General features: G+C 43.9%; 2 protein-coding genes and 1 long non-coding RNA gene across 4 annotated transcripts in view; 1 reads left to right on the top strand and 2 right to left on the bottom strand.

Moving 5' to 3' along the window:
- Positions 1–1,281: 1,281 nt before the first annotated feature.
- On the top strand, positions 1,282–14,071 carry UPK1B (uroplakin 1B). Its single transcript, XM_007106244.1, has 7 exons — positions 1,282–1,350; positions 2,389–2,589; positions 5,107–5,181; positions 5,849–5,971; positions 7,866–8,045; positions 12,487–12,570; positions 14,021–14,071. Exons 1-7 carry the CDS (start codon positions 1,282–1,284, stop codon positions 14,069–14,071), a joined length of 783 nt encoding a protein of 260 aa, XP_007106306.1.
- LOC102978268 (uncharacterized) lies at positions 8,037–16,886 on the bottom strand. Of its 2 annotated transcripts, XR_008617524.1 has the most exons (4): positions 16,627–16,886; positions 11,897–11,981; positions 9,838–10,030; positions 8,037–9,366 (listed from the first exon to the last, which is right to left on the bottom strand). It is a non-coding gene; the product is annotated as an uncharacterized lncRNA (long non-coding RNA). The 2 variants fall into 2 exon arrangements; XR_447673.4 differs by having other exon boundaries at positions 8,037–10,030; positions 16,627–16,884.
- A 5,560-nt stretch (positions 16,887–22,446) lies between these two features.
- Positions 22,447–24,725, bottom strand: part of B4GALT4 (beta-1,4-galactosyltransferase 4) — a 30,966-nt gene continuing 28,687 nt past the window's right edge. The window contains exon 7 of the mRNA XM_024120302.2: positions 22,447–23,349. Coding sequence (XP_023976070.1) covers positions 23,217–23,349 — 133 coding nt within the window. The 3' untranslated portion in view covers positions 22,447–23,216. The remainder of the gene's footprint in view (positions 23,350–24,725) is intronic.

The raw sequence follows: 24,725 nt of genomic DNA, 5'->3' as shown, positions 1-24,725 counted from the left end.
CCCCATCTTCCTCCCCCCTCCCACCCACCTCTTCCTGACCCATCAAAACCATATATACTCTGCACGCCTTACCTCTTCCCTCCTCAGAACTCCCACGATACTTAGGGTCTTATTAGACGCATTATAACGATTTGGGAACACAGCTTCGCTACTAAAACCTGAAATTCTAGAATACAACAATCTCTCTTACATATCTTTGTATCCCTCAAAATGCAAGTTGTGTCATATAACCCATTTTGACTTAGAGCCTGAGTGCATGAAGTGGATAGTTAATTTAATTACCAAAACACTGAGAGATATGGATGGCTTATCGCAAGGTAATTCAAGTGCAAAGGCCAAAATAATTCACCCAAACACTTACCCTGTATTACTTCCAGAGAATCCTCAGGGAGGGAGAGACCCACTTTTTAAAGTGCCAGACACAGCGCTAAGCCTTGTAAATAATTTCCGGGAGCCAGCACGGGCTGGGGAGAAGCACTTGGGCTCTGGAGTCACGCAGACCAAGGCCTCCAGCCCAGCTCTTCCACTTACTGGTTGTATGACCCCAGGGAACTTAATTTACCAATTTAAGCTTTAGTTGCCTCATCTGCCAACTGGAGCCTCCTCATCCTTTTTCTTCTTCTACCTAATTAGGTTATGAGAATGACATGTGTGCATGTAAATTACCTAGTAGAGTGGCACAGAGAAGGAATTCATGTTAGCCCCTCTTTCTCTCCTCACCCCCCCCTTATGTGACAGGGTATTTTTAATTTGCCAGCTATATTTGAAGATAACAGTACATTCTGAAAATGATGGTTTTTAACCGCTGCCCAGTTCCCGTATGGGAACCAGTTGCCCACTCTGCCCATAGGTTTATCCTTTGGGCTTCCGTTTGCCATGACCAAGGGCAGGAAGAGCCATACCAGGGACCGTCAGTGTGCTTCATCACCACCTCCGGTCTGCCCTCGGTGACTATGGGGCCTCAGTTCATCACTCAGAAGGAGGCAGTCTGTATGTTCCATACCCTGAAGAACTCATGAAAGTTGGTGATCAGACTCAGGCTGGCTTTACTTTTTTTTTTCTCCTTTATAAAATTACTGTGATCACTGAACTGAATCACCAAACTTCTTCCATGGTTAAATGATCACATGACTTGGTTTGGGTGCTCTGCAACACGAGAAGGCAGTGCACAGTGGTGTGACTTAGTTCTGCTATGGAACTTGCAGCAGCAGTCTTTATCCCCTCCTCCTAACGAGTTGTGATGTTCTCAGCTGTGTCCTCGGCTTGTGGGAAACCGCGAAGATGGCCAAAGATGACTCCACTGTTCGTTGCTTCCAGGGCCTGCTGATGCTTGGAAATGTGATTATTGGTGTAAGTAATGAGTATTTTCCAGGAAATTCTGCTCTTCCTGTAATTATGATTTTAGATCAATCGAAAGTGAGAGTTTAAAGGGAAATAATGATATAAGGAGTGGTTCCCTACATCTTTTCTTCCTTTTAAGAAGCATGTTAGTAAAACATGCTAAGTCGAAGTTAACTATATAAATAACCCTATATAACTATGTAACATATCAAAAGACCATGTGGGGAAAAAAAGAGAGATTTCCCTCCCAACTTTAAAACACAAGAATCGAAAAGCAGCCATGCTAACCACAGTCAGTGTCCAAGCACTCTCAACACACACGCTTTGGTGTGTCTTTCCTATCCCTCCTTGGTTTGATTTCCACAGCCTCCACTGTTAAGGTTGTTGGGGACAGATGTTTGCATCTTCCTGTGCTGGTCACACGGAGGGGCCAGTACTGGGATGTAAGAGTAACTCAGAGGCCAGGCTGCGTGGGCACAGTGTGGTGAGAGCACTTAGGAGCCAGGATCACTGGCTCTAGGCCCAGCCCTGACTGTGACTCTGCGTGACTCCAGACAGGTCATTGCCTTTCAGGGCCAAGATCCTTCATCTATGAAATCCACGGGGCAGGAAAGATAACCACCAAGGTTATCCAGCTCTAACGTTCCGTGGTTCTCTGGCACAGAGAACATGACCAGGACCAGTTTAAATATTACAATCCAGGAATTTGGACAGTGAGCAGTGGTAATGGGAGTGAGAGATTATCTTTGTACAAGAAGTCATCGTTTGAGTGGTTCATGCCCCAGGGGTTTTATAGATGGTCTGAAATTGTCTGGGTCTCCTCCCAAAGAGCGAGAAGATAGAGCGAAATGTGGAAGGAGGCATGAAACCAATACGCAGGATGGAAGGAGCTGTTTGATTTCCTGGCAATGAGGAGTTTAAGTCAGTTGCTTAAAGCCTATGCAGGGGACAGAGTTAGTCTCTCTTACCACCACGCCCTACTCCTCTATCCCTTTCCCAGTACTGTTCTCATGGCCACCAGCCTGACAGAACCCCCTCTGCCCCCAGATGTGCGGCATCGCCCTGACTGCAGAGTGCATCTTCTTTGTATCCGACCAACACAGCCTCTACCCGCTGCTTGAAGCCACTGACAATGATGACATCTATGGGGCAGCCTGGATTGGCATGTTTGTCGGCATCTGCCTCTTCTGCCTGTCTGTCCTGGGCATTGCAGGCATCATGAAGTCCAGCAGGAAACTTCTTCTGGTGGTAAGACCTTAAAACTCTCTACATTTCTCTCCTGGACCAATTCTGATGGATTGTTTCTTCTTCCCTGAGCACAGTGCTTTGTTTTCAGTGGGGTAGGTGGGAGGTAGTAGAGTGCCGGGTGAGGAGGGAGTAGAGGGGAAGACCCTCCCTGCAGTGAAGATTATCCAAGTGGGGTCAAAGATGCTCTCCTCTATGGGAAGTCCAGAAGAGTCCAGCACAGAGAAGCTGAAGGGGAGACACCTGGGGGTCACCTGTTGAGTATTTTCCAGATCTTTGTTTCTCTGACTGGTGTCTGCATGGGCCCAACAGATACAGCCAGGAGCTACACAGGCCAAAGGAGAGACAGTGAGAACTCGATAATTAGACTTTTTCTCTTGAGAGTAAGTAGTTTAAAATATTGTTTTAATAGTAATCAAGTGTTGATATATTAGGATATAAATCACAAAATATGCACGAATTTTTAAGAGAAAGCTTGAGCTTTTGTAGACATTTTTGGGCCTCTCACCACTGTGGCCTCTCCCGTTGCAGAGCAAGGCTCCGGACGCGCAGGCTCAGCGGCCATGGCTCACGGGCCCAGCCGCTCCGCGGCATGCGGGATCTTCCCAGACCAGGGGACGAACCCGCGTCCCCTGCATCGGCAGGCGGACTCTCAACCACTGCGCCACCAGGGAAGCCTGACATTTTTGAGCTCAAGGCTGTTGATGTTGTGGGATGGCCTACACTTCCCATTTCATGCATTCACTCTGCTTTTTAGGGACCCTAGAAACCCTTGATGGGCAACATGTAGAGAACAGCTGCAGCCTGCCTGTGGAGGCTCTAACTCTGTGCACCCATAAGGAGGCTTCTGCCCCAAACCTCAGACAGCAGATTGTGCCCTGCCTTTGCAGATGGGAGCAAATTTGCAGCCAGCCAGGCTAAGAACCCTCGGTGTTTGGTCTAAACTTCTACTCCCTTCCCCCGTGCTCAGGACAGCAGTTTCTTGCCCTGTGAGGGGGCCCCATCCCCACTCCCTACCTGAAATAACTCTCCTAGCCAAAGGCTGCAGGACCTGAGTTCCACCTTCATGGAACGAGTCCAGCAAGCTAAGGTGCTCGTTGGTCGGCTTTTCCTGTGAACTAACATCATCCTGGTACCTAGGGAATGTAGAATGTTTACATTCTCTGGGTCTTTAGCGTGAGTTAGTTCCAGGGCAAAAGAACCCACTTTTTCAGGGTGGGGTTAAGGAATGCAGGGAAAGGTAAAGAAGGGGCAGGTGTCCTTAGAGACGAGCTTCAGCTGCATTCCAGCCTCACTCTGGGCCAGTCATGTGTGTCTCGCACAGCCGGAACATCCTTCACCATGCCTGGCAAAGAGATGGAGCAACGCGCCCTCCACGCGGCTGGAGGACAGAACACCTACACCCTGTGCCTCCTTTCTGGAGCGTCTCTAAGGGGCTTCTGAGCCTCTTCAAAGGGAGCCAGCAAAGCTCTTGACAAAGAGCAAGGTAGCCGCTCATACAGAGGGGGGGCAATGTGATGAGGCCTCTGAAGGGGCTCCTGCTGTTAACTGAGAGTTAACAGTAGCCAAAGCCTTTTTTCTGGGCGGAATGGTTAGGGCAGCAGAGGGTGCCGCTCTGAGAACCGCCCCTGCCCAGTGGGGGAGAACCGTTTGCCCTGCGCTCCTCTGCTAACACCGCCGCAGCGCCCCTTCCGCAGAAGAACCCAAGCACCATAAGCGTATGTGCAAGGCTGAGGACAGCAAAGACAGGACTCTTGCAAAGAGTCCCCGTCCCAGCTTCGGAGAACTTTTGTCCTTCAGATATTTGCCAGCCATGAACAGGGGCAGTGTGTTGTGGAGCCATCACGTGTGCACGCGCACCCTACCACACACACACGCGCACACACACAGCAACAAAACACATGACGCGCTCTTTCACTCAACTGACCTGATGCAACTGGAGTGGGAGTGAGTGAGAGAAGATGCCGATGAAGAGCTGTGTACCTGGAGGCTGCCTGCTCCTCTCTGATAAGACTGGACGTTGCCAAGAGGGAAGACGGATATTAAACGCAGCCCTATTCATCTTTGACCTCGGTAATCCTCAATTCTCAGAAAACCATAAAGAAAATGTCTCCCAATGAGAGGGGAGTTATGAGGCCCTATACACTGATTCTCTTGCCAGCCATTGGACGAACACACACACACACACACATACACACACACACCAGTTCATTCTCTTGTATGTTTTTTCCAGTTAAAATGGAAATGCAGGGTACTGAACTGAGAAAGCTTTGTATTCAATAGTCGTTTGTTCTCTGGGGGGAGAAGAGTTGATCTGATTAACACCTAGCACCAAGTCTGGCTCTAAGCAGCTGATCAACGAGAGTTTGTTGAATAATTATGTAAATGATCAGATAATTATATTTAGGTGAATGTGCTGTAGAAAACATAACAGTTATTTGTAAAAACAAAACAAAACAAAACAAAAAACTCTCTTTGGAGGTAGATGTAATTCTTGTATTACATTTGTTTCCCTTCCAGTATTTCATTCTGATGTTTATTGTATATGGCTTTGAAGTGGCATCCTGTATCACTGCAGCAACACAACGAGACTTTGTGAGTACAACCTCAAAAGACAGAGCAGAAATAACCGTATGAATCATCATTACCATCATAACACTATAATAACTGACACATATTAAGCCCTTACCCTATACCAGGCATTGTAATATGCACATTAATAATAAATATATAATTTTTCTCCTCACAGTCACCCTATGAAATAGGTATTCATTTTATATAAAAATAAAATGAGACTTAAAAAATAAAGTAACTTGTCCAAGGTTATGCAGCTGGTAAGTGAAAGTGGAATCCTGAATCCAGGCCGTCTGATTCCCAGGGCCCAAGCTTGCACCGCCATGTTCTTTACTACTCTGCCACAGCCACTGCCCTTCCACTAGGATGAGCAGTAATCCACCACATCTGAGACACCCTCCCATTCAGCATCCTACTTTCTCTCCTTTTTTCCATTCCCTGGCCTAGGCCAACCCACAATACCTGTCTACCCTTATCTCACTGGAATTTCTTTGGAGATGGGGGGTCTTCTCCCTACAAGGGGGACTTCGGCCACCCAGAGCAGCCTTACTGCCACCCCCAGCCCTACTCAGTGACTCTGAGCTCAGTTTTACTCCAGGAGACAATGTTCAGGGCCCCCAGCAACACTTCGCCTCCTTGAGGATTACTGTGCTAACTCTTCCTCTTGTGTTGCCTCCTCCCATAATAGTTCACACCCAACCTCTTCCTGAAGCAGATGCTGGAGAGGTACCAAAACAACAGTCCTCCAAACAATGATGACCAGTGGAAAAACAATGGAGTCACCAAGACCTGGGACAGGCTCATGCTCCAGGTAATGCCTGCAGTCCTGGGGAGATGCCATTTGGTACCTAAACCAGTATCCAAGGGCATATGGATGGTTAGGAATGAAGTTAAAGTGTGGGGACCCCTGCCTCCAAGGGGGCTTCCTTCACAAAGAGACTTGACATAGGCAAGTTCCTCTATTCCTCTCATTTACTGGCAGGGACTAGGGGGTGTACACATGACTCAGTGGGACCCCTAGATCTATATTTTATTTTAAGCCACGATGTTGATTAGCTTCCATTTATAGGAGTAATGACATTGGTAAGAAATTTAGATTAATCACACACTCTGCCTCTTAGAATTCAAGCATCACTTACATTAAAAAAAATGTTGCCTCCACCCCACAATGAACTCAAGTGGCAATTATTGTCTGTTTTGCTTGTTTAGTACCTTTTCACACCTGTGGGCTAGTCCTGTTAGGGACCAGAGGCTATGACTTGATTTGATCACCTGTTTTTCTCTAAGTGGCAATCCACATTATATCCACATTTACCTCAAATACAATCAAAAGTACAAGTCTTTCAGAATACCCACTTTCACCCCTACACTGCCGTAAGTATGTGAATTCTTATCCCTGCATAAGCCCTCGTGTGACCCAACTCTCCCACGGCCCCCCCGACCCCCTCCCCACCCAACCACCTATGTTTCCATCATCAGCAAACCCCCTTATAGCCTCCACCCCTTCTTTGAACTCTCTCTTTACCCTCTATCTTCTAAAATTTCCTTCATTTAGTCTAATATTCCTGTTCTGTAGTTTTTTAGCCCATTAGGACCTCCAATCTATTGGCCACTTTTTCCACTTCCTATCACTCTTCTAAGTCAAGTATCTTTTTTCCCACTATGTTAGCAAAGAACTAAACTTTTCAAATGAAAATGTGAATGCTCACACATTTAAAAATCCACTTACCAACTTTTTAAAGCCCAGTCTGAAATAAGTCTAGTTCAAACTTAACCATTTTCCCCCAAAATGCTCAGGTCAAATTACAGAATGATTATTTTCTTTGGTGAGATATTTTCCATAATCCAGTGGCAAAACAGGACATGCTTTTAAGATAGTCGCTTTATCACCAAGTTTGCTGAATATATTTATCTTAAAAGTTGAGAGATGCCATAGTTTTTATTTCTTCCCTTGAAACATTTTAGCAGAATTTATAAAATGGAAGGAAAGTGATGTGAATTGTGTTTTATCCTCTATCCTCAATTCTATCCAGAATAAGACGAGCTATGTGTTAAGTGATCTTCCTTTCCTATGTAGAGGCATAACCATGAGCCACTGGGTTTTGGTTATTTTTTCCAGTTTATTTTCCCCCATTATAAAAATAATACATAATTGCTCCAGAAAAATGTTAAAAATACAGAAAAGTAAAACAAGAAGAATTACACATAATTTCTTCACCACAAAAATTTTAATTTTCTGATTCTCAATTTGCTCATATGTAACATGAGAATAGTTATAACTCTCTCACATTATTGCATCAAGATATTAGTACTAATAATGATTAACATTTTTTAAGGGTTTACTATGGGCCAGGCATTGTGCTAAACATGTTAAATGTATTGACTAATTTATTCCTCACATAGCTCTGTCAGGTAGGTACTATATTTGTCCCAATTCAGTTAAGGAAAATGAGGCTTAGAAAGTTTAACTCGTCAAAGGCTACAGAGCTCATTAATGGCTAGTAAGGTAATAAATGTAAAAGTATTTTGCAAACTCTACAATGTAATACCTTAAAAACACCTTCAGCTCTCATTAGGGGATTTTTAGTAAACGTAAGATACGGTATAATTTCCATATCTTCTTTCTCCATAAAGTCTCAGTTGCCACCTTGGTGGCTCTAGCAAGGATTATGGAAGAGAATTTTGTTTCTCTCATGTGCTGACAGGACAATTGCTGTGGTGTAAATGGACCATCAGACTGGCAGAAATTCACCTCTGCCTTCCGGACTGAGAATAACGATGCCGACTACCCCTGGCCTCGTCAGTGCTGTGTTATGAACAACCTTAAAGAACCTCTCAACCTGGAGGCCTGCAAACTAGGGGTACCTGGATACTATCACAATCAGGTGAGTCCTTGCTTCTCCCAAGACCTGCCAGGAGGTTTTTCTGCTCTTTATGAAGAAAATACTGGTTAACTGTAGGTAATAGTCTCTCACTAAGGAATTCTGCATCCTTTTTCCTAAACCTCATGTTAACTATTTCCTTCTCTGTTAGTAAAATGTAAGTGCTAATCTAGGGCTGATCTGGGAAAATTTACATTTTAATAAGTGAACAGAATGCGAGAATTGAAATAGCAGAATCCAATTTTGTTTACATGAACACTATTTGTATAACGTATAGAATTAGTATTTTGAAAAATATTTATATCAAACAAAGATTTGCTCTATTTTTGCAAAATGTACATTGAAAGGGATGATTATATAAAAGGAATGTTTTGCCAGTTCCAAAGCAATGGCAATTGCTGAGGGTAGATGCAGTAATGGTACACCCACCTGCCTCATTCAGTGGTAATGTAGGATAGTCTTAATAAAATATTAGATTGGTGATTTGGGTAGAAGCTAATTCACATACAAGTGGTTTTTGAAAAAGTGTTTCCAGCCTGATGAGAATGATATGATCATGAAAACAAACATCAATTGAGTACTTATCAAATGCCAGACGCTGCTCCAAGTACCATACAGATATTAATTCATTTAAGGCTCAGTGGGTAGTGCCACTTTGATCCTTATTTTACAGAAGAGAACTGAGATACAGAGATGCTAATAATTGCCTTGCCCAAGGTCATGCAGCTGGTAAGTGGAAGAGTCAGGATTCAAACGCGAGCAGCCTGGCTCCAGAGCCCAGACTCTAAGCCAAGAAAGAACTTGGTAATAATCCCAAAAAGCCCTGAAGAGAATCCTCATACACTTGAAGTCAGCCTCTGAAATGCTTACATTGCTGTGCATTACCACTTTGAGGAAAGCTAGTTGTGTGCCAGTACATTAAATAATTGAGAAATACCAGACTCTTTGGTCTTGCAGGAAATAATACAAAATGCATTTTCAGAATGAACGACACGGCACTGCTGGTCATCATGCCACCCCTGGAAGGGTGCCTGGACTAGGATTGGTTGCATTAATCCGGAAAAGGACATGGGAGTGATATAGATTATTTTGCAGAGTTGTTCAGAGCAACCCTCATTTAGCCTTTTAGCAACATTGTTTTGGTATCATTTTAATTAGTTATATTCAGACTGCTAAAAAAATTAAATTTATTGCCTATAATCACAATATGCAATATAACGATCACTCTGAGGAATAATAAACTGCTTTTAACATTTCAACCTTGGAACTAGTCCACGCAGACGTATCTTGATTGGATTGTGATTCCATACAAACTGTATCGTATCTTTGAAAGAGACCGAAAAGGATATTTGCCATCAGATGATTGGCTTATTTCACAGCCACACTATTTTCCCTCACACATAGAACATTCTAGTAATGAGGGACACTTCTGTCACACCCTCCCTAACAGTCCTTGGCCTCACCACCTCCTCTACCCACTAGCTATTACCACAACTACAAAGTCATGTCACTGAGCAGTATTCCCACACCAAATTCCTGCATCTTGAAATTCCTCTTTGTCCCTGTCTCCCTGTGCTCCTACTTTCTCAATCTCACTCATTCTTCACCCCTGACATAACCTCTTATCTGCTCATCCTCCCTGCTTCTCCCTACCCTGGTCTCCCAGATTCCCACACGCCACCATTCTCTCCGAGTTACAGGTCCTGCTAATTCTCCTATAACAATCCTTTTCCACAAAGCGAAGTATGCCACCCCAGTACCTCATATACTTTACTTGTATTATGGCAGTTGATACCTTGAAATATAATTATTTGTTTGCAAGCCTATTTTTTCTATGAGTCTCCTTGAGGACCATGCATCCTTCAATTCTGTATCTTCAGTACTTAGCATAATGCCTGGCACAAGCAGGCATCAATAAATGGTTGGTGGGTAGGCAAATGAAGAGGTGAATGACTCTTTTTCACATCCACATTTCAGCTTTGCGAGATCTGCAATCCACAAAGAAAGGCTAACAAAATTAGGGAAGTTGTCACAAGTGTAGTAATAATAGAAACCCGCCAAATCTCACATAGCATGTCAGATGCAAATATATATGTTCTTACATCATGGTTCATCTGCCCCCAAAATGCTGTGCGCAAATTCTGATCACTACACCTCAAGAGCATTATGATGGAACTAAGGAAGATCAAGGTAAGCACCACTACAATGAGAAAAAAGCATCATGAAAGGCACTAAATGAGAAGAAGTGAAAAACTGGGGCTTTTGTCTGTGAGCTTCATGAGGGCAACACCCATTTCTGCCTTGTCACAGCTGAATGCCCAGCCCAGTGCCTGGTACCTGGCATAAGTGGGTTTTTATACATATTATTGGACAAATGACTACTTCCCAGGATTGTCAGGGAGGTCAAATGAGTAATGGATATAGCAGTGTTTGTGAACCATCAAGTGTGTCACAAATAATATCATTGTAATTATTACTTCTTATCACATTCCATTCATCCTAATCAGGTGCCTGCTTTGTGCCAGGCACTTGTTCTAACTTCTAGAGATTCAACAATGAACAAGATAAAATCCCTGCCCTCGTAGAGCTTGCACTGTAGTATGGGAGACAGACCACAAACAAGTTACCAAACCAATACACAATAAATTCCAGGTAGTGATAAGTGCCATGAGCAGAAATAAAGCAGGATATAGAAAATGATGGGGGGAAAGGTATTTTTCTCTATGGTTGTCAGGAAAGGCTTTATTAAGATGATATTTGCACAGAGTTCTGAATTAAGTGAGGAAAGGAGAACCTCACTTAAAAAAGATTGAAGAAGAGAGTTCTGAAAAAAAGAAGCAGCAAGTGCAAAGGCCCTGAGGTGGAGGCCCTTAGCTTTTTGGAGGAACATCCAGGCAATCCGTATGGCAAGGCTGGAACAAGTGAAGGAAGAGTAGGAGGCAAGCATGAATCTAGATTTTGTAGGGCCTGAAGCTTATCAGATTTGTGGGGAGGGGTTCTCCTCAGGAAAAACAGTTTAAACTACACATGCAAAACTAGGTACAGGACTTTGAAATGGTCTTGCAAGGAAGCAGCCCTGAACCCAATCTCATTAGTTTTGCAGTGAAACAACCTCCTCTGGTGGTGGCTGGGGTCACAGAGAGAGGCAGGGCCATATCATACAGCACCTCGTAGCCATTGTGAAGACTGAGAATTTCATATTAAGGGTGGTGGGAAACTTCCAGAGGGTTTTGAGCAGGAAGGTGAAGTGATCTGACATGTTTTACAAGGATCCCTCTGGCACTGTACGAAGACTAGTAGGGCACTGTGGGTGGACTCGGGCCTCAGGGAAACCAGCCAGGAGGCGATTGTAGGAATCCTCAAGTGAGGCCGTGGTGGACCAAGGCGGTAGCAGGAAGTAACAAGTGTTTGGATTTGAGATATATTTTAAACCCAAAAGGGTTTGATTAAGAGAAAAACAGTTAAGGATAATTCCAAGATTTTTCATTTGAGCATCTAGGTGAGTGGGGGAGTCAAGTAGATGGAGAGGTGTAAATGGGGGAGGTATATAGCAAAGGCAGGACATGCACGTGGATGAACCAGGGACTGGGGCAGGGTTAGAAAGGATAGAACTTCAAGTGGCTACCTGCAGACCCTGGGCGGGGCCTAAACTTCAAGGTCAGCCTTTCTAAGACATTTCTCTTTGGATATCAGTGTTCATAAAACCAGCCTGGTCATGGCATCTCCTAGGCATTCCTGTGATTCCAAGGGCTTTAGTGGAGGTCGCTCAGATGGCAGGTCTAGCCCTATACGTGTGTATCACTCCAGTACTTTGCATAGAGACTAGAACAGAATGTGCTACGTATAAAACTTACCAGATTATGGCATGCATGAATGAATGACTCGATGAATAAAGAATGATTCACTCTCTTGCACGCACCCCGTGGCTCTTCTAGAATCCTATAAAGATATGTTGAAATGTGATGTCAAATAAGAATTTAGAAAGCATGGTATAGGAGTTCCTTTAATGATTAAAAAATAAAGCCTCTAATTTTCACTAACTGAAAGCACTTTTATTGAAAAACAAATCAAAAAGTGACCCTGCCCTCAATCAAATCACCAATAAAATCTTTGGGGAGAGGAAAAAAACTCGAATTTTATTAAGAATACTTTACATTGCCACATATTCAATATGAGAAAAATGTTATGCTAAAATAGCAGCGCCTCGGTTAGACTGAATGAACAAACTCAAATAAATATGATATAGAATAGTTCTTCATCAGGATTATTCCTATTTCTTCAGTAAAGCACAGTTAATACCTAGTTGTCCACAGGAATGTAGAAATAGCCTGGTTATGTTAAACTGGATTTTGGGGTGGCATTGATTCAAATCAGCTTCCCACCCATCTCTTACATCTTTTCTCTGGTCCCTTTCATATGGATATGGAATCGCCCACTCCTCCAGGGCTGCTATGAACTGATCTCTGGACCAATGAACCGACACGCCTGGGGGGTGGCGTGGTTTGGATTTGCCATTCTCTGTTGGACTGTGAGTATTTCCCATCACATGTTTCATTGCTGGGAGGATAGTGATAAGGAGAGACCTTGAGATTGCCCCTGGTTAACCCAAGCACACTAGACTGACTAGAAACAAAAGCTCAGACCTGAAGGCTAGTCAGGAAGCTGCTGGCACCAGGGCAAGGACAGCGGATTCCCTCGGGTGGTAGGGCGTGAACTTCCCCTACCAACCAGATCCTTGTCTGGGATGCTCTCGTGTGCTCCTCCATCTCTCCAGATCTCATAAATTCATTTCAAGTAGATATCAAAGACTGTCGTCTCTCTAGATGCCTCCTCTAACCTGCCTCCCTCCTTCCAAAGAGCTGCCTTCACCAGTCTCACCTTGTCCTTCTGACCACTTTATGGATGCACATGCAGCAAGAGGGTAGAATGGTAGGTCTCAGCCCTGAATGCACATTTAAACCTCATGGGGGAGCTTGGGGGACAAAAGCATATCTGAACCCCAACCTCTGAGATTCAGATTTCAGTTGATCTAGGTGCAGGACCCAAGTCTTTTTTTTTTTTTTTTTTTAATTTTCCAGATGATTCTAACTTGTTGTCAGGATTAAGAGCCACTGCATTCAGGAAGCAGTCCCAAACTTTTGGTTTCAGAACTCTTTTACACTCTCTCAAATATTACTGAGGACTCCAAAAAGCTTTTGTCTATGGAGGGCTGTATCTATTGATATTTATCCTGTTGGAAATTAACACAGAATTTTTAAAAATACGTGTTAATTCATATAAAATAACAATAACAAACTAATTACGTTACTATTAACAATATATTTCTGTGGGAAAAAAAGTGATTATTTTCCCAAACAAAAAGGTTTGAGAAAAGTGGCAGGTTTTTGTTTTTTGGTTTTATTTTTACATTTTTGAAAATCTCTTCAACGTCTGGCTTTAATAGAAGACAGCTGGCTTCTCATATTTCATCTTCATATAATCTGTTATAATATGTTGCTTAGGTTGAAGGATTTGAAAGAAATCCATCCTACACACTGATATGTAGTTGAAAAAGCAGAAGTGTTTTGGTAGCCTTATCTAAAAATAATTGTGAATATTCTCCTTTGGTACTACACAAAACTTGCTAAGTAGTAGTTTCTTAAAGGTTAGTTGCAATATGAAATCTGAAACTTCATCAAAGAACTTTTAGGACTCTGTTACATTAAAATACATTACATTGGTTTGTCTTGCAGTTTGCATAAATTTTTTACCCATTCGTGATTCTAGAACATCATGCATTGGTCATTTGAGAAAATATTGGTTCACTGTGTGACACATGGACTCAGAGTCACCTCTGCCCCGTGATGATGCTTAAGGCAAGATCATTCTTAAAAATCCAGTGTCACCTAAGCCTGAACGAACCTCATATCATTTTTCCGCAAGTACCAGATGTTTCTAAAACAATTCCTTATTTATTTTTCTTTTCCTTTGTATTCTAGTTTTGGGTTCTCCTGGGTACCATGTTCTACTGGAGCAGAATTGAATATTAAGAATAAGTGTAACCACCATACCACTCCCCACAGTGACTCTGGATTTGGTGCTGGAACTCCTATATTCCACCTCTGTGCTCCCCGGGAAATTATGCATTCTTCCTCAAATTGCCAAGTCAGTTGGTGTGGAGTTTCTTTAGGCTCTTTAGGCTCTCAGACTCCTAAAATTCTCACCACTAGTGATTTCACCCTGATCTAGGATTCTGCAACATTGTTATAGACCGTAGGAAAGGGAGAGTTTAGGATAGTAGATAATAACTATTCCCATCTCTGTTTATTTTTAATTTGGGGGCACAAAGACATTCACAGGAGCCTGTCTTATCACAGCAAGCCAAGTCTGTATTTGGACAGCAAATCTGCCTGTATTTCTCTCTGCTTTCTAAAAGAAACCTTCAAAGACTTTCATTCATCTCAGTATTGTCCAGGTGAGAGAACTAAGGAAAAGATTGCTGAAATATATCTTTTGCCTTTGTTCTATGGTGGCTCCCATCTACAGAGACTCAAGTGATTCTCTTAATGCCACCTTGGGATCCTTTTATTCTCCCGGACAATGCCCGATCTTGAGCTAACAATGGTTGAAGTTTCCTCTCAGACATTGCAGAGTGATAGGTGTTAGTAACCTCAATTCTCCTGATAATTAAAAGTATGTGGACTCTGGGGGACAAAGGAGGGACCTGTTATATATTTACCAATCTCATCCCATCCGAAAGCCCCTTTCAAATAAGGGAGAAGCAAGCCCGCCGTTAGATAGGTGATTTATGGTGATTTTTTTTACTGTCAAAATATTTCTCTTCTGATCTATGTTTCCTTTTGCGATCCTGAAGGAAGTTCTTATAACAACATTTGTCTAGTCTTATAAATAAAGAGGGCTTTTAAATATGTTCACTTTCTTTTCTTTTTACCAGTGTCATAATTGGTCATATATGAGGCTAGCAAAATGGGTGTTCCAACAGAAGAGCTTAGTAGGCTCACGGGAATTAAAATTTAGGAGATGGAAAATGCTGTCAGGTGTGTGCTTCCCTCTGGGTACCGGTAACCCTGCTGTACAGCTGAATGACTGGAACTTCCAAGTTTACTTTTTGCTCCTGCTGCCCTTTGCCCAGAAGTGGGGATGCAGTTGGCATCTCTGACTCCAACTGTTCAACTGTGTCCCCTAGGAAGGAAATGTACCTGTCACTTCAGGGTCCCACTCGCAGCTGACTCAGTCACATGGAGTAGCCCACTCCCAGGCCTCGACCCAGGTTCCTGTGCCTCAGTCTGAGCCCCGGGGCAGGGAGGGACAAGGAGCGGGGAGGGCGCTTTAGCCTGCACCTGGGCGGTAAAGCTGGGGGCAGCAGCCGGATCCCTGATTCCCAGAACAGGGAGCCAAAGGCTCCTGCTCTGACACACGACCAGCTTGCCCCTCCCCTGCCTCGCTTGCCTCTCCAGGACAGGGCTTGGGGTGTCAAGATAAATGACACCTGCACTTGGCGGAGAAGGTTCTCTCTGTGGTCTTTTTGAAGAGAGGAGGAGAAGGAAAGAGCTTACCCTGGGCAAAGCTTTGAAGCGCCTCTCTCCCTTCACTCTGTCCATCCTCTCTCGTGTGTTCTGGTGCCTTTTTCTTCTGCTGCTAACTGGATTTTCCAGTGCCCTCGTGCCTGAGCAAATCCTGTCCCAGACCCACTCCTGCCTTCCCCCTCCAAGGCTTCGGAGCTTCAAAATTCTCTCTCCCTACAAGATTCCATTCTCCTTGTGACTTGATCTCAGCTAGGTTAAGGGAAAGCCTTTCTGCAAGCTAATTCATACTAAAGGGTGAGTGACAGCTAGTCCCCACTCTCTTAATCTTCTCTGCAGATTTTTCCTTAATAACTGAAATTGATCTCAGTTGGCGGAATCCAGTGCAACAGTGGGAGCAGGAAAGAGCTATTGTGGAGGAAGATGGCCCACCTGCTGCTCGTTAAATCTTACCACCTGCCTTCTCTACCACGAAGTAACTAGAAAGACAAAGGGCCTTCAATTGGTCATTACCGTCCGCCCCCTCTCCAGCTAGCTTCCTACAAAATAAGACCCTGAACCCAGGTACTCACTATGTCCAGCCCCCAGCAGTTGGGAAGGACACACCTTTCAGCTGAGACAGACCCGGGCCTGAGGACTTCCCTACAGAGAGTCCAGCCGTTCAGGACTCCTGCACTTTCTGCTACGGGGGTCTTCAGTTTAATCTCAGGGCAGCTCCTGCTCTGCCCAGTTTCTGCTTCCATCCCCTCCACCTTCCCTGAAAGCCCAGCCTTTTCCATCTTCCATCTGGCTTCTGGGACAGAAGTGGGGCTCACAGCGAGACCCAAACCACACTGTTCAGGGTGAGGCCCTCACCAGTCCCACCAGGCCAGGGTGGCAGAAGAAGAGCAGGAGGGCCTGGCTCTGGGTTGCTGGCAGGTTGCTGGGCTTGAGATACACCCAGAAAAAACCATATCAAGAAATCTCCCAATCCTGCAACAGCCCTGCTTATCAGGTGGGCAAAGAACAGTTAGCACCTAACACCGAAAAATGGGTCAGGCTGACTCTGGGGTCGGTTTTACCTGATTGCAATACCAGATGGGTCATCACACTCCTTGGTTGGCTTTTTCCTCCGCAGATTGTTACTCAGGTTCCTGGCAGGCTGTTCACCCTGAACGTTAGGAAGCCGTATGCTCATTTTTGGGGGCCCTATAACTTTTTCCCCACATCAGCTGTAATAAACGGGGACTGCTCCCATTCTAAGCAGCAGACCAGGTAGTTTCTGACTACCCATGTAGGAGAAAAGGAATAGTAACAGTCATGCGAGTTTGAAAATCGCATCTCCTCTAAAGCCCCACCCCCATCCACATGACTGACAAGCAGGGCTGTGGTTGAGGAACTGGAAACTAAGCTGCTTTCTCTCATTTCTATAGAATGAACAACCTCCTTTGTGCTGTGTCATTTCCCTTTCCTGTTTCACCTCACGCAGATCCTTATCATCTCCTATTTGTGAGACTGAATCAAAGAAGAAACCCAGAGGAGACTAGTTGTAAGCTATTGAGTTTGCTTTCACATGTGACATTTTTATCACAAGGCTTGAGTGGCCACATCCAATGAGGAGATCCAAAAACATCTTGGGAAAAGGCGCATTACTGAGAAATGTATAGTTCCCAGACCCTTCTCTAACCCACCCTCCCCCTCACCCCCAATCAACTCCCAAAACACACACACACACACACACACACACACACACACACACACACCCCTCCTTTGAAAAAGACAAACAACCAAATCCTGGAGTTAAATGGTGCCATCATGCCCGACTTTCTAGTGGCCTCCACCGTGAGCTCCTCTTGAAAAAAGAGCAGCCCCTGACATCCAGAAGCTAGCCTGGCACTCACAACTAAGCCATGCTATTCTCCTGCTAGATGTAAACAATTCACAGAATACCAGCCTCAGATAAGGTCACATAAAATGAGACAAGGTCACCATGCCACCCTCAAAATACCAAACACACCCTTTTTCTTGCTAAAATGAGTGCTACGTGCTCACATTTACAGCTCTATTCTTCCTCTAGTCCCTCCCTGTGGGTAAATCAGAACTGTCTTTGCTTTCTGACAACATCCAATACAGAACACATCCTGCTGGCTTAGAACCTCCCCAAATGACCCACCCCAAACCCAAACGCTCTCATAGACTTTGTCTGACTTCCTTTTCCTGAGACACCTCAAGCTTCCCCATGGTGTGTTCTCAAGAGCTTTTGCAATCAGTCAGAATCTGACTCACGTATCTGCGTGTCCCCGAGCATCTTTGGTTGAAGGGGATAGACAATATCCGAACAACTCTGCCCATCCTTATTGCCTTTGTGTATTTGTTGTTTTATTCAATACCATGAAGTTGTTAAGAACATGAGCTTTGGAGTCAAAAACCTGGCTCCAAATTCCAGCTCTGCATGACTTTGGCAAGTCAGTCTCTTGGAAACTGCTTCAGGAAGACAGATCTCACTGGGAGGATTCCGTAAGATATGTAAAGAGTGCATTAGAACAGCCAACAGCCTGTAAGAAATACCAACAGGAAGTTATACCATAAATCTTGTCTGAAGATCTGTGCTTGGCCTGCATTCCCTGGGAACATGCCAACTAATTTCATGTTACTTCAATTTACTGCAACAAGCTTAATGACCAAATATACTGGTCCAAATTCACTGGCCCTCAAAGAATAGTTGTGAGTAATAGCAAAGCTCCTATTCAACAGTGGAAGAATGTACTAGGGTATCAAGATAAGGCATTTTAATGGATATATCTCAAGTTCTGTACATTATTTCCAGAATCCTAGCTACAAATGAGATCTCTGCCCTTACTACCTTCACAAAGAAATCTCATAATCTCCTGACAATGTGATATTCTGGGGGGAAACAACAAGACACTGGAGTCAAGAGACTTGGGTTCAAATCTTATCTCTTCCTCTTACCAACTTTGGGAAGTTACTTACCTTGAATCTGTTTTTTCTTTGCAGTACTACATACACACCTATAGGAATATTGGAAAGTTAAAATTTAAAAAGCAAGCAAAATTGAAATACAGAGCAAGCATTCAATTAGTGTGCCCCACCCTTCACCAACCTCTCCACCAAGGCCCCAGATCTCTCTCTCACACACACACACACACACACACACACACACACACACGTCGCACACCCTCCTCTGTGAATATCTGACTGGTCTGGCCCTCTCAGCAGGTATAAGACGGTCTTCAGTGGACTTAAAACTAATGAAGGTGGCAATAGCTTAAAGATTTAAAGTACTAAGGAATAGACTTTAAAAATTTTTTTGGAAAATGATGGGCAAAAAGAACTTATGAAATGTTCCTGAATATGCTCCATTTTGTGGGACATACTAATGGCTTTTGAGAGAGACTATATATGTATAGGACTTGGGGAAAGTGGAGGTTTTTAGTCCAGCAGAAAATGTCCTTCCTCTCTCCCAAAAGTCCATTCACAGAGCAGTTGGGGTCCCAGGAAACCCCCAGGGGCTTGAGTGGAAGTGAGGGGGCAAAGGGCAGAAAAACCAGGGAGTCTGGAAAAAAGTTTAGAGACTAGATGAGAATGGAATGCACTTTTTTAAAAATTAATTAATTAATTAAAAGCCTGCCACCGCAGGCTTCTCACTGCGGTGGCTTCTCTTGTTGCAGAGCACGGGCTCTAGGCGCGCAGGCTTCAGTAGTTGTGGCATGCAGGCTCTAGACTGCAGGCTCAGTAGTTGTGGTGCACGGGCTTAGTTGCTCCACGGCATGTGGGATCTTCCCGGACCAGGGATCAAACCCATGTCCCCTACATTGGCAAGCGGATTCTTAACCACTGCACCACCAGGGAAGTCCCTAGAATGGAATGCACTTTCAAGTCCAGAAGATACCAAACTTCTCTAGGAGCTAGGACAGGGATGTAGAGTCAGGAAACCTTCCTTAAAGAATGTGAGAAGCCCCGGGAATTCCCTGGTGGTCCAGTGGTTAGGCCTCGGCGCTTTCACTGCTGGAGCCAGAGTTCAATCCCTGGCTGGGGAACTGAGATCCCACAAGCCGCACAGTACGGCCAAAAAAAAAACAAAAGAATGAGAGAAGCCCAGATGGAGGCAATATGGTGTAATGGAACCTCCACTTCCTCTTCTACTCTACTTAACTCTAATCAATAAAGTGTGTATAAAAATGTCATAAACCATAAAGCACTATAAAAAGGAGTGGTACTATAAGTGAGAAAAAGCAATAAAAACTTTTAAAGTAGGACGCTCCTCATATTAAGTATTTGTGGTGTTCAAACAGACCTGCATCCATATAATCCTCAGCAAGTATAGTAGGCTTATCTACAAAACTCAGAAAGCTTGGCCTCTTTGGCAAATGACAGCAAGAGACACACAGGGCGGGATATTGGGAAAGCTCGGTTCCTCTGAGGCCAAACTGCCCAGCAGAGCAAGCAGGCAGCCATATGCCTCCTGCCAATCATGGGCTTCGAATCCCGTTGCAGGTACAGTGGCAGAGAGGGAAAATAAAGGTCTTAAAAAACTATCTTCCACCTCAGGAAGTTTCATAGTGAGTCATTTAAATGACTTGTACTTTTTCTTGGTTGAAAGAATTACCTGAAGAATATCAATAGGCATAGGACAGTGGTTTTGAACATTTAAAAAAATGCAGATGCCTTGTTAATAGCTGAAAATACATAGGGAGTTCCCACATGGTACTAATTGTATTTTGTTTCCATTGAATGAGAAATTGTTCTCAGTATGGATCCTCAAATTCCTTGCACACACTATTCTCTTCCTTTACCCTCCCCAGCCATGACCAGGGACCCACAGCCTCCAAATCGGAGGCCCCTGGCATAGGCTGTTGGCCATTAAAATAGTTCAGTCTGCGTTAGATTATAATTAAGAAAATTGGGATCGATAACAGATACAAACTACTATACATAAAATAGATAAACAACAAAGATTTACAGTATAACATAGGGAATTATACCCAATATCTTGTAATAACCTATAATGAACATAATCTGCAAAAAACCCTGACTCATGTGCTGTACACCTGAAATTAACACAATATTGTAAATCAACTATACCTCAATTAAAAAATCGGGATGGGGGCTTCCCTGGTGGCGCAGCGGTTGCGCGTCCGCCTGCCGATGCAGGAGAACCGGGTTCACGCCCCGGTCTGGGGGGATCCCACATGCCGCAGAGCGGCTGGGCCCGTGAGCCATGGCCGCTGAGCCTGCGCGTCCGGAGCCTGTGCTCCGCAACGGGAGAGGCCACGGCAGAGGGAGGCCCGCATACCACAAAAAAAAAAAAAAAAAAAAAAAAAAAAAAAAAAATCGGGATGGAAAGCTATAGGAAGATTCTGCAGAGGAAACAAGAGGGTGAGGGAAAAATAAGAAAACCATTATTATTTCTTTTCTAAATAAAGAAAAAACACAGCATTTACTTGTCCCTACTGGGTTAAAGGTAAACCAGGCCAGCCCTAGGTAAACCTGTCACGTCCACAAAATGCACTTTCTTTTCTTCTCCTTCCCCACTTGGGTGGTGACTGCTGTCTTTTTGGAAGCCCCAAATCCTCCTATTCCCTCCCTCTCCCTGTTTGGGAAGGATATTATTTACACTAACTGGCTGGCATGCACTCATGTTGAATTTTAAAAATTAAGTGTCATGTAATAATGATGGATTGAGAAACCCTGGGGCACAGTTGCATAATACATGCTCAAGAACATCCACATCTACATTATTTGTGTCCATTCCCCTAGGCGAACAAAATATTCTTATTTCTGTTCTGAGACAGTATCCATCTCTGATTACCTTCCTTAGATTATCCTCCCACATTTCCTGCCCCTCTCCCAGGAAGCTCAGCAGTACCAAATCAGTGCCATGGCCCAGCCTTCCTTCCAAATCAAAGGCCTCAGGAGCCCTGGCTCCACCCCTTCCTATCAGCTCTCACCAACCAGGTGTGCCCCTGAGGCAGCCCTGCTGCGCCCATTACTGATCACAATCAAGCACAGGAGGATGAAGAGAACAAAAACACAACGCAGCCCAGGAGCCGAGACTCAGGCACCTGCCACAGGCGTGGAGCTGTCTCACAAGGAGGCTGCGCACGGAAGAACAGGATGGAACAACAGAAGGATGAAGACGGGAGATGGGGGGAAGGCCTAGTCTCATCTGTTTTGTTTTTAAGCAGTAGGATTACTGACATGAATACATCTGGAAGCTAAAACCGATCAGGACCCTACGGGGCCTTCCTGGAAAAGACCCACCCCCATGTCCTCCCCCATGTCTTGTCTGTAGAGAAACTTTAGCCTCCTAGGCCTTCCCTGAGTTCCAAAGAGTAAATTTAATCAGAGAAGTGAGAAAATGCAGAAAGAAAGGAAAACAGTCAAACAAGACAAAATAATAATAGTTTAGCCATTAGACAAAGTCAAGGACCTTTAGTTCCTTCTCAAGGGCTATAGATAATATTCTGAGCCATATCCTTTGAGCTGTTTGGCAGATACTGAAACCCCCATCAGGTGGAAGAAGTTAACTGTATGCTGCCCACAAGCAAGTAGACCCCAGACCAGTTGGAACCAGAAGGTTGATGATGTTGACGCCCAATTACATCACCACCAGCCAATCAGAAGACTGTCCATGAGCTGATCACACATCCCACAACCCCTGCTTCACCCTGTCTTTTAAAACCTTTTCCTGAAAGCCTTCAGGGAGTTTGGGCTTTTAAGCACTAGCTGCCTGGACTCCTTGCTTGGCGCCTGCAGTAAACGCTGCACTTTCCTTCACCACAACCCAGTGTCAGTAGTTTGGCTTCACTGCATGTGGGCAAGCGGACCCAAGTTTGGTTTGGTAACAAAACAACAGTAAAAAATAAGATTGAACACCCAAAGCTTTTTCATATTTTACTACAGAGGTACTTCTGATGTATTATTAGTTCATATGTAATTTGTAAACTGCTACTTCATATCCTACACATAAAAAATAATTTTACAAAAATGTTCTAAAAACTAGTAGATAAAATGTTACTGGAAGGCGTATCTGGGCAGGTGACACCTGCCGCAGGGCAGCAGCCATAGCAACAGTACAACCACCGCAGCTGCTCTCCGCCTGATGCGGTCCTTCTGCCACCTCTTCGGTCCCAAGTTGGCGGCATCTTCATTCTTCACCTTTCTCCCCTCTTCTTCGGCCTTCTTCTCACCTGGGACCCGCGTCTTCCCAGATGACCATGCAGGATAAATGAGTAACAGAAATATATCTTCAACCCTTTCCTGCCTGGACAAGAACAATTCTGGTTCTCTGGGACATTCAGCAATCTTATCTCCTGTGGCATTTTTTATCCCAGAAAATATGTGTCACTTCAAACTTAAATAAATCTCCTTCAATTAGCGTTCTCAAATAGCCTTCATGGTATCTTCTGAGTGGTCCTTTTATACTTAGTCCTTCAAGTATCTACATTACAATATTTAACCCTCATGATCAAAACAGTTGTCTTACATTCCATATCACCAGGAGTTCTGCTAAGAAACTACGAAAGAAGGAGAATCAGCTCAATAATTGGCTACAACAAGTTCTTAATGTGTGCTACTAGGGGAAGTCTCTAGGCCAAAATTATTGCAATCAAATATTCAGTTCCTCCAAATGTCACCAGAAGAGCCAGGGTCATGGGCCAGACCAGAAATCCACTGTGATGTTGACATATAAAGGATTGTAATCCACAGAGAGTAATTTATAATCACAACTGCTCAACCCATCTGTTCTCCAGACACGTGACACCTGATGTAAGAGCTTCATCCTAAAGATAAAGAACAAATGTGAAAGATAAGAATTTAACATCTATTTCCACTGCTTTTTGCCTTGTCACAAAGTTTGGCAAACGCATCTTTGTAAATTATCGCACTTGTTGGGTTCCCTACTGCAAAAGAAGTTTATTTTCCCCATCTAAGGTAACAGACACTAAAGATAGCTGTGTGTTCACATGCAAACCCTATGGAAGACCCTGAGGACCAATGATCAGAAGAGTCCTTCACGCAGTGAGCCCCCAGTCTACAGGACAGAAGGATGTATAATGATACATCTCATCCACTGCTGACAGGTCCTTGGATAAGCTTCAGGGGATCTATGAATCCTCCAATGTTGCTGGGAGAACTCTGTGTCTGCAGGCAGGGCGGGGACTCATAGGAACCTCAAACAAAGTTAAACTGTATGCAGAGGAGGCTGAATGAAGTGGCACCTAACTTCATGAGGGACTGTGAGGGGTCACAGAGAAGGTAAATTTGACCAAGGTTTGAAAGAAAAGAAATTCACAGCAGAGAAGATGAGGGAAAGGACACCCAGGAAAAGAGACCACCCTCTTTTGCACCCTCCACCCTGTGCAAGACACAGAGACATGTCAAAGAACAGGATGTGTTTGAAGAAGAGGAAGTAATTGTGTGGCTGGAGCCCGAGGATGCAGGGAGAGGGGTGGTGTTGAACTGAATTGGTCTCTAGGAGCTGAGCAGTGAAAAGCATGCATTTCGGTTACAGTAACGTGGATGGAGACTAGAAGCATAAAGTTGAGCTAAATAAAGTCAGAGAAAAATAATACAGCATGATTTCATTTATATAAAACTGAAAAACATGCAAAACTAAACAATCTTTTGTATATGGATACAAACACATGGGAAAATAAGAAAACCAAGAAACAGCAAAAATAATTTTAATTATCATCAAAATTCAGGAAAGTATTTCCTCTTGGGGTGGGGGGAAGATATGGGATAAGGAAGGGCCACAAAGGTAAAGGGCTTAAATTGGCTAGAGGACACGACCAGTAGTCATGGTATCAAGAATCTTCAGATTCTTCATACAGTTGATAAGTATTCTTTTGTATCTATTCATTAATTATTATTATTTTAATTTAGAGAGAAAAATGCACACCTATGGGCAAAGGCTCAAAAGACACATGGAAAATAGAAATAGCTGTTTTGTTAAAGTGGTAAGTTCTAACAAAAGGGCTAAAAGTCTTTTAATATTGTTTTAAAATGTAGACTCTGGCAAAAAGGCTAAAGGCCCTTTAATACAGTTTCAAACATTAGGGAAAAAAAAACAAACACCAGAACAAAGAAATGTAGATTTTTCAGACATAGCCCCCAAAAGAATTGGTTTATCTGCCAGGATTCCTTGGTGAAAGGG

Source organism: Physeter macrocephalus, chromosome 1 (genome assembly GCF_002837175.3).
Source record: "Physeter macrocephalus isolate SW-GA chromosome 1, ASM283717v5, whole genome shotgun sequence".
In the NCBI taxonomy this organism is placed as follows: Eukaryota; Metazoa; Chordata; class Mammalia; order Artiodactyla; family Physeteridae; genus Physeter; species Physeter macrocephalus.
The sequence above is the reverse complement of the archived record's forward strand: the minus strand, read 5'-3'. Positions and strand labels throughout refer to the sequence as shown.

Bases quoted from the DNA above. Each gene is read 5' to 3' on its own strand.
- UPK1B (XM_007106244.1), top strand. From the start codon at position 1,282: ATGGCCAAAGATGACTCCACTGTTCGTTGCTTCCAGGGCCTGCTGATG. The intron at 2,590-5,106 runs GTAAGACCTTAA...TTTCCCTTCCAG, and splicing joins GCAGGAAACTTCTTCTGGTG to TATTTCATTCTGATGTTTAT. The intron at 8,046-12,486 runs GTGAGTCCTTGC...CCACTCCTCCAG, and splicing joins CTGGATACTATCACAATCAG to GGCTGCTATGAACTGATCTC.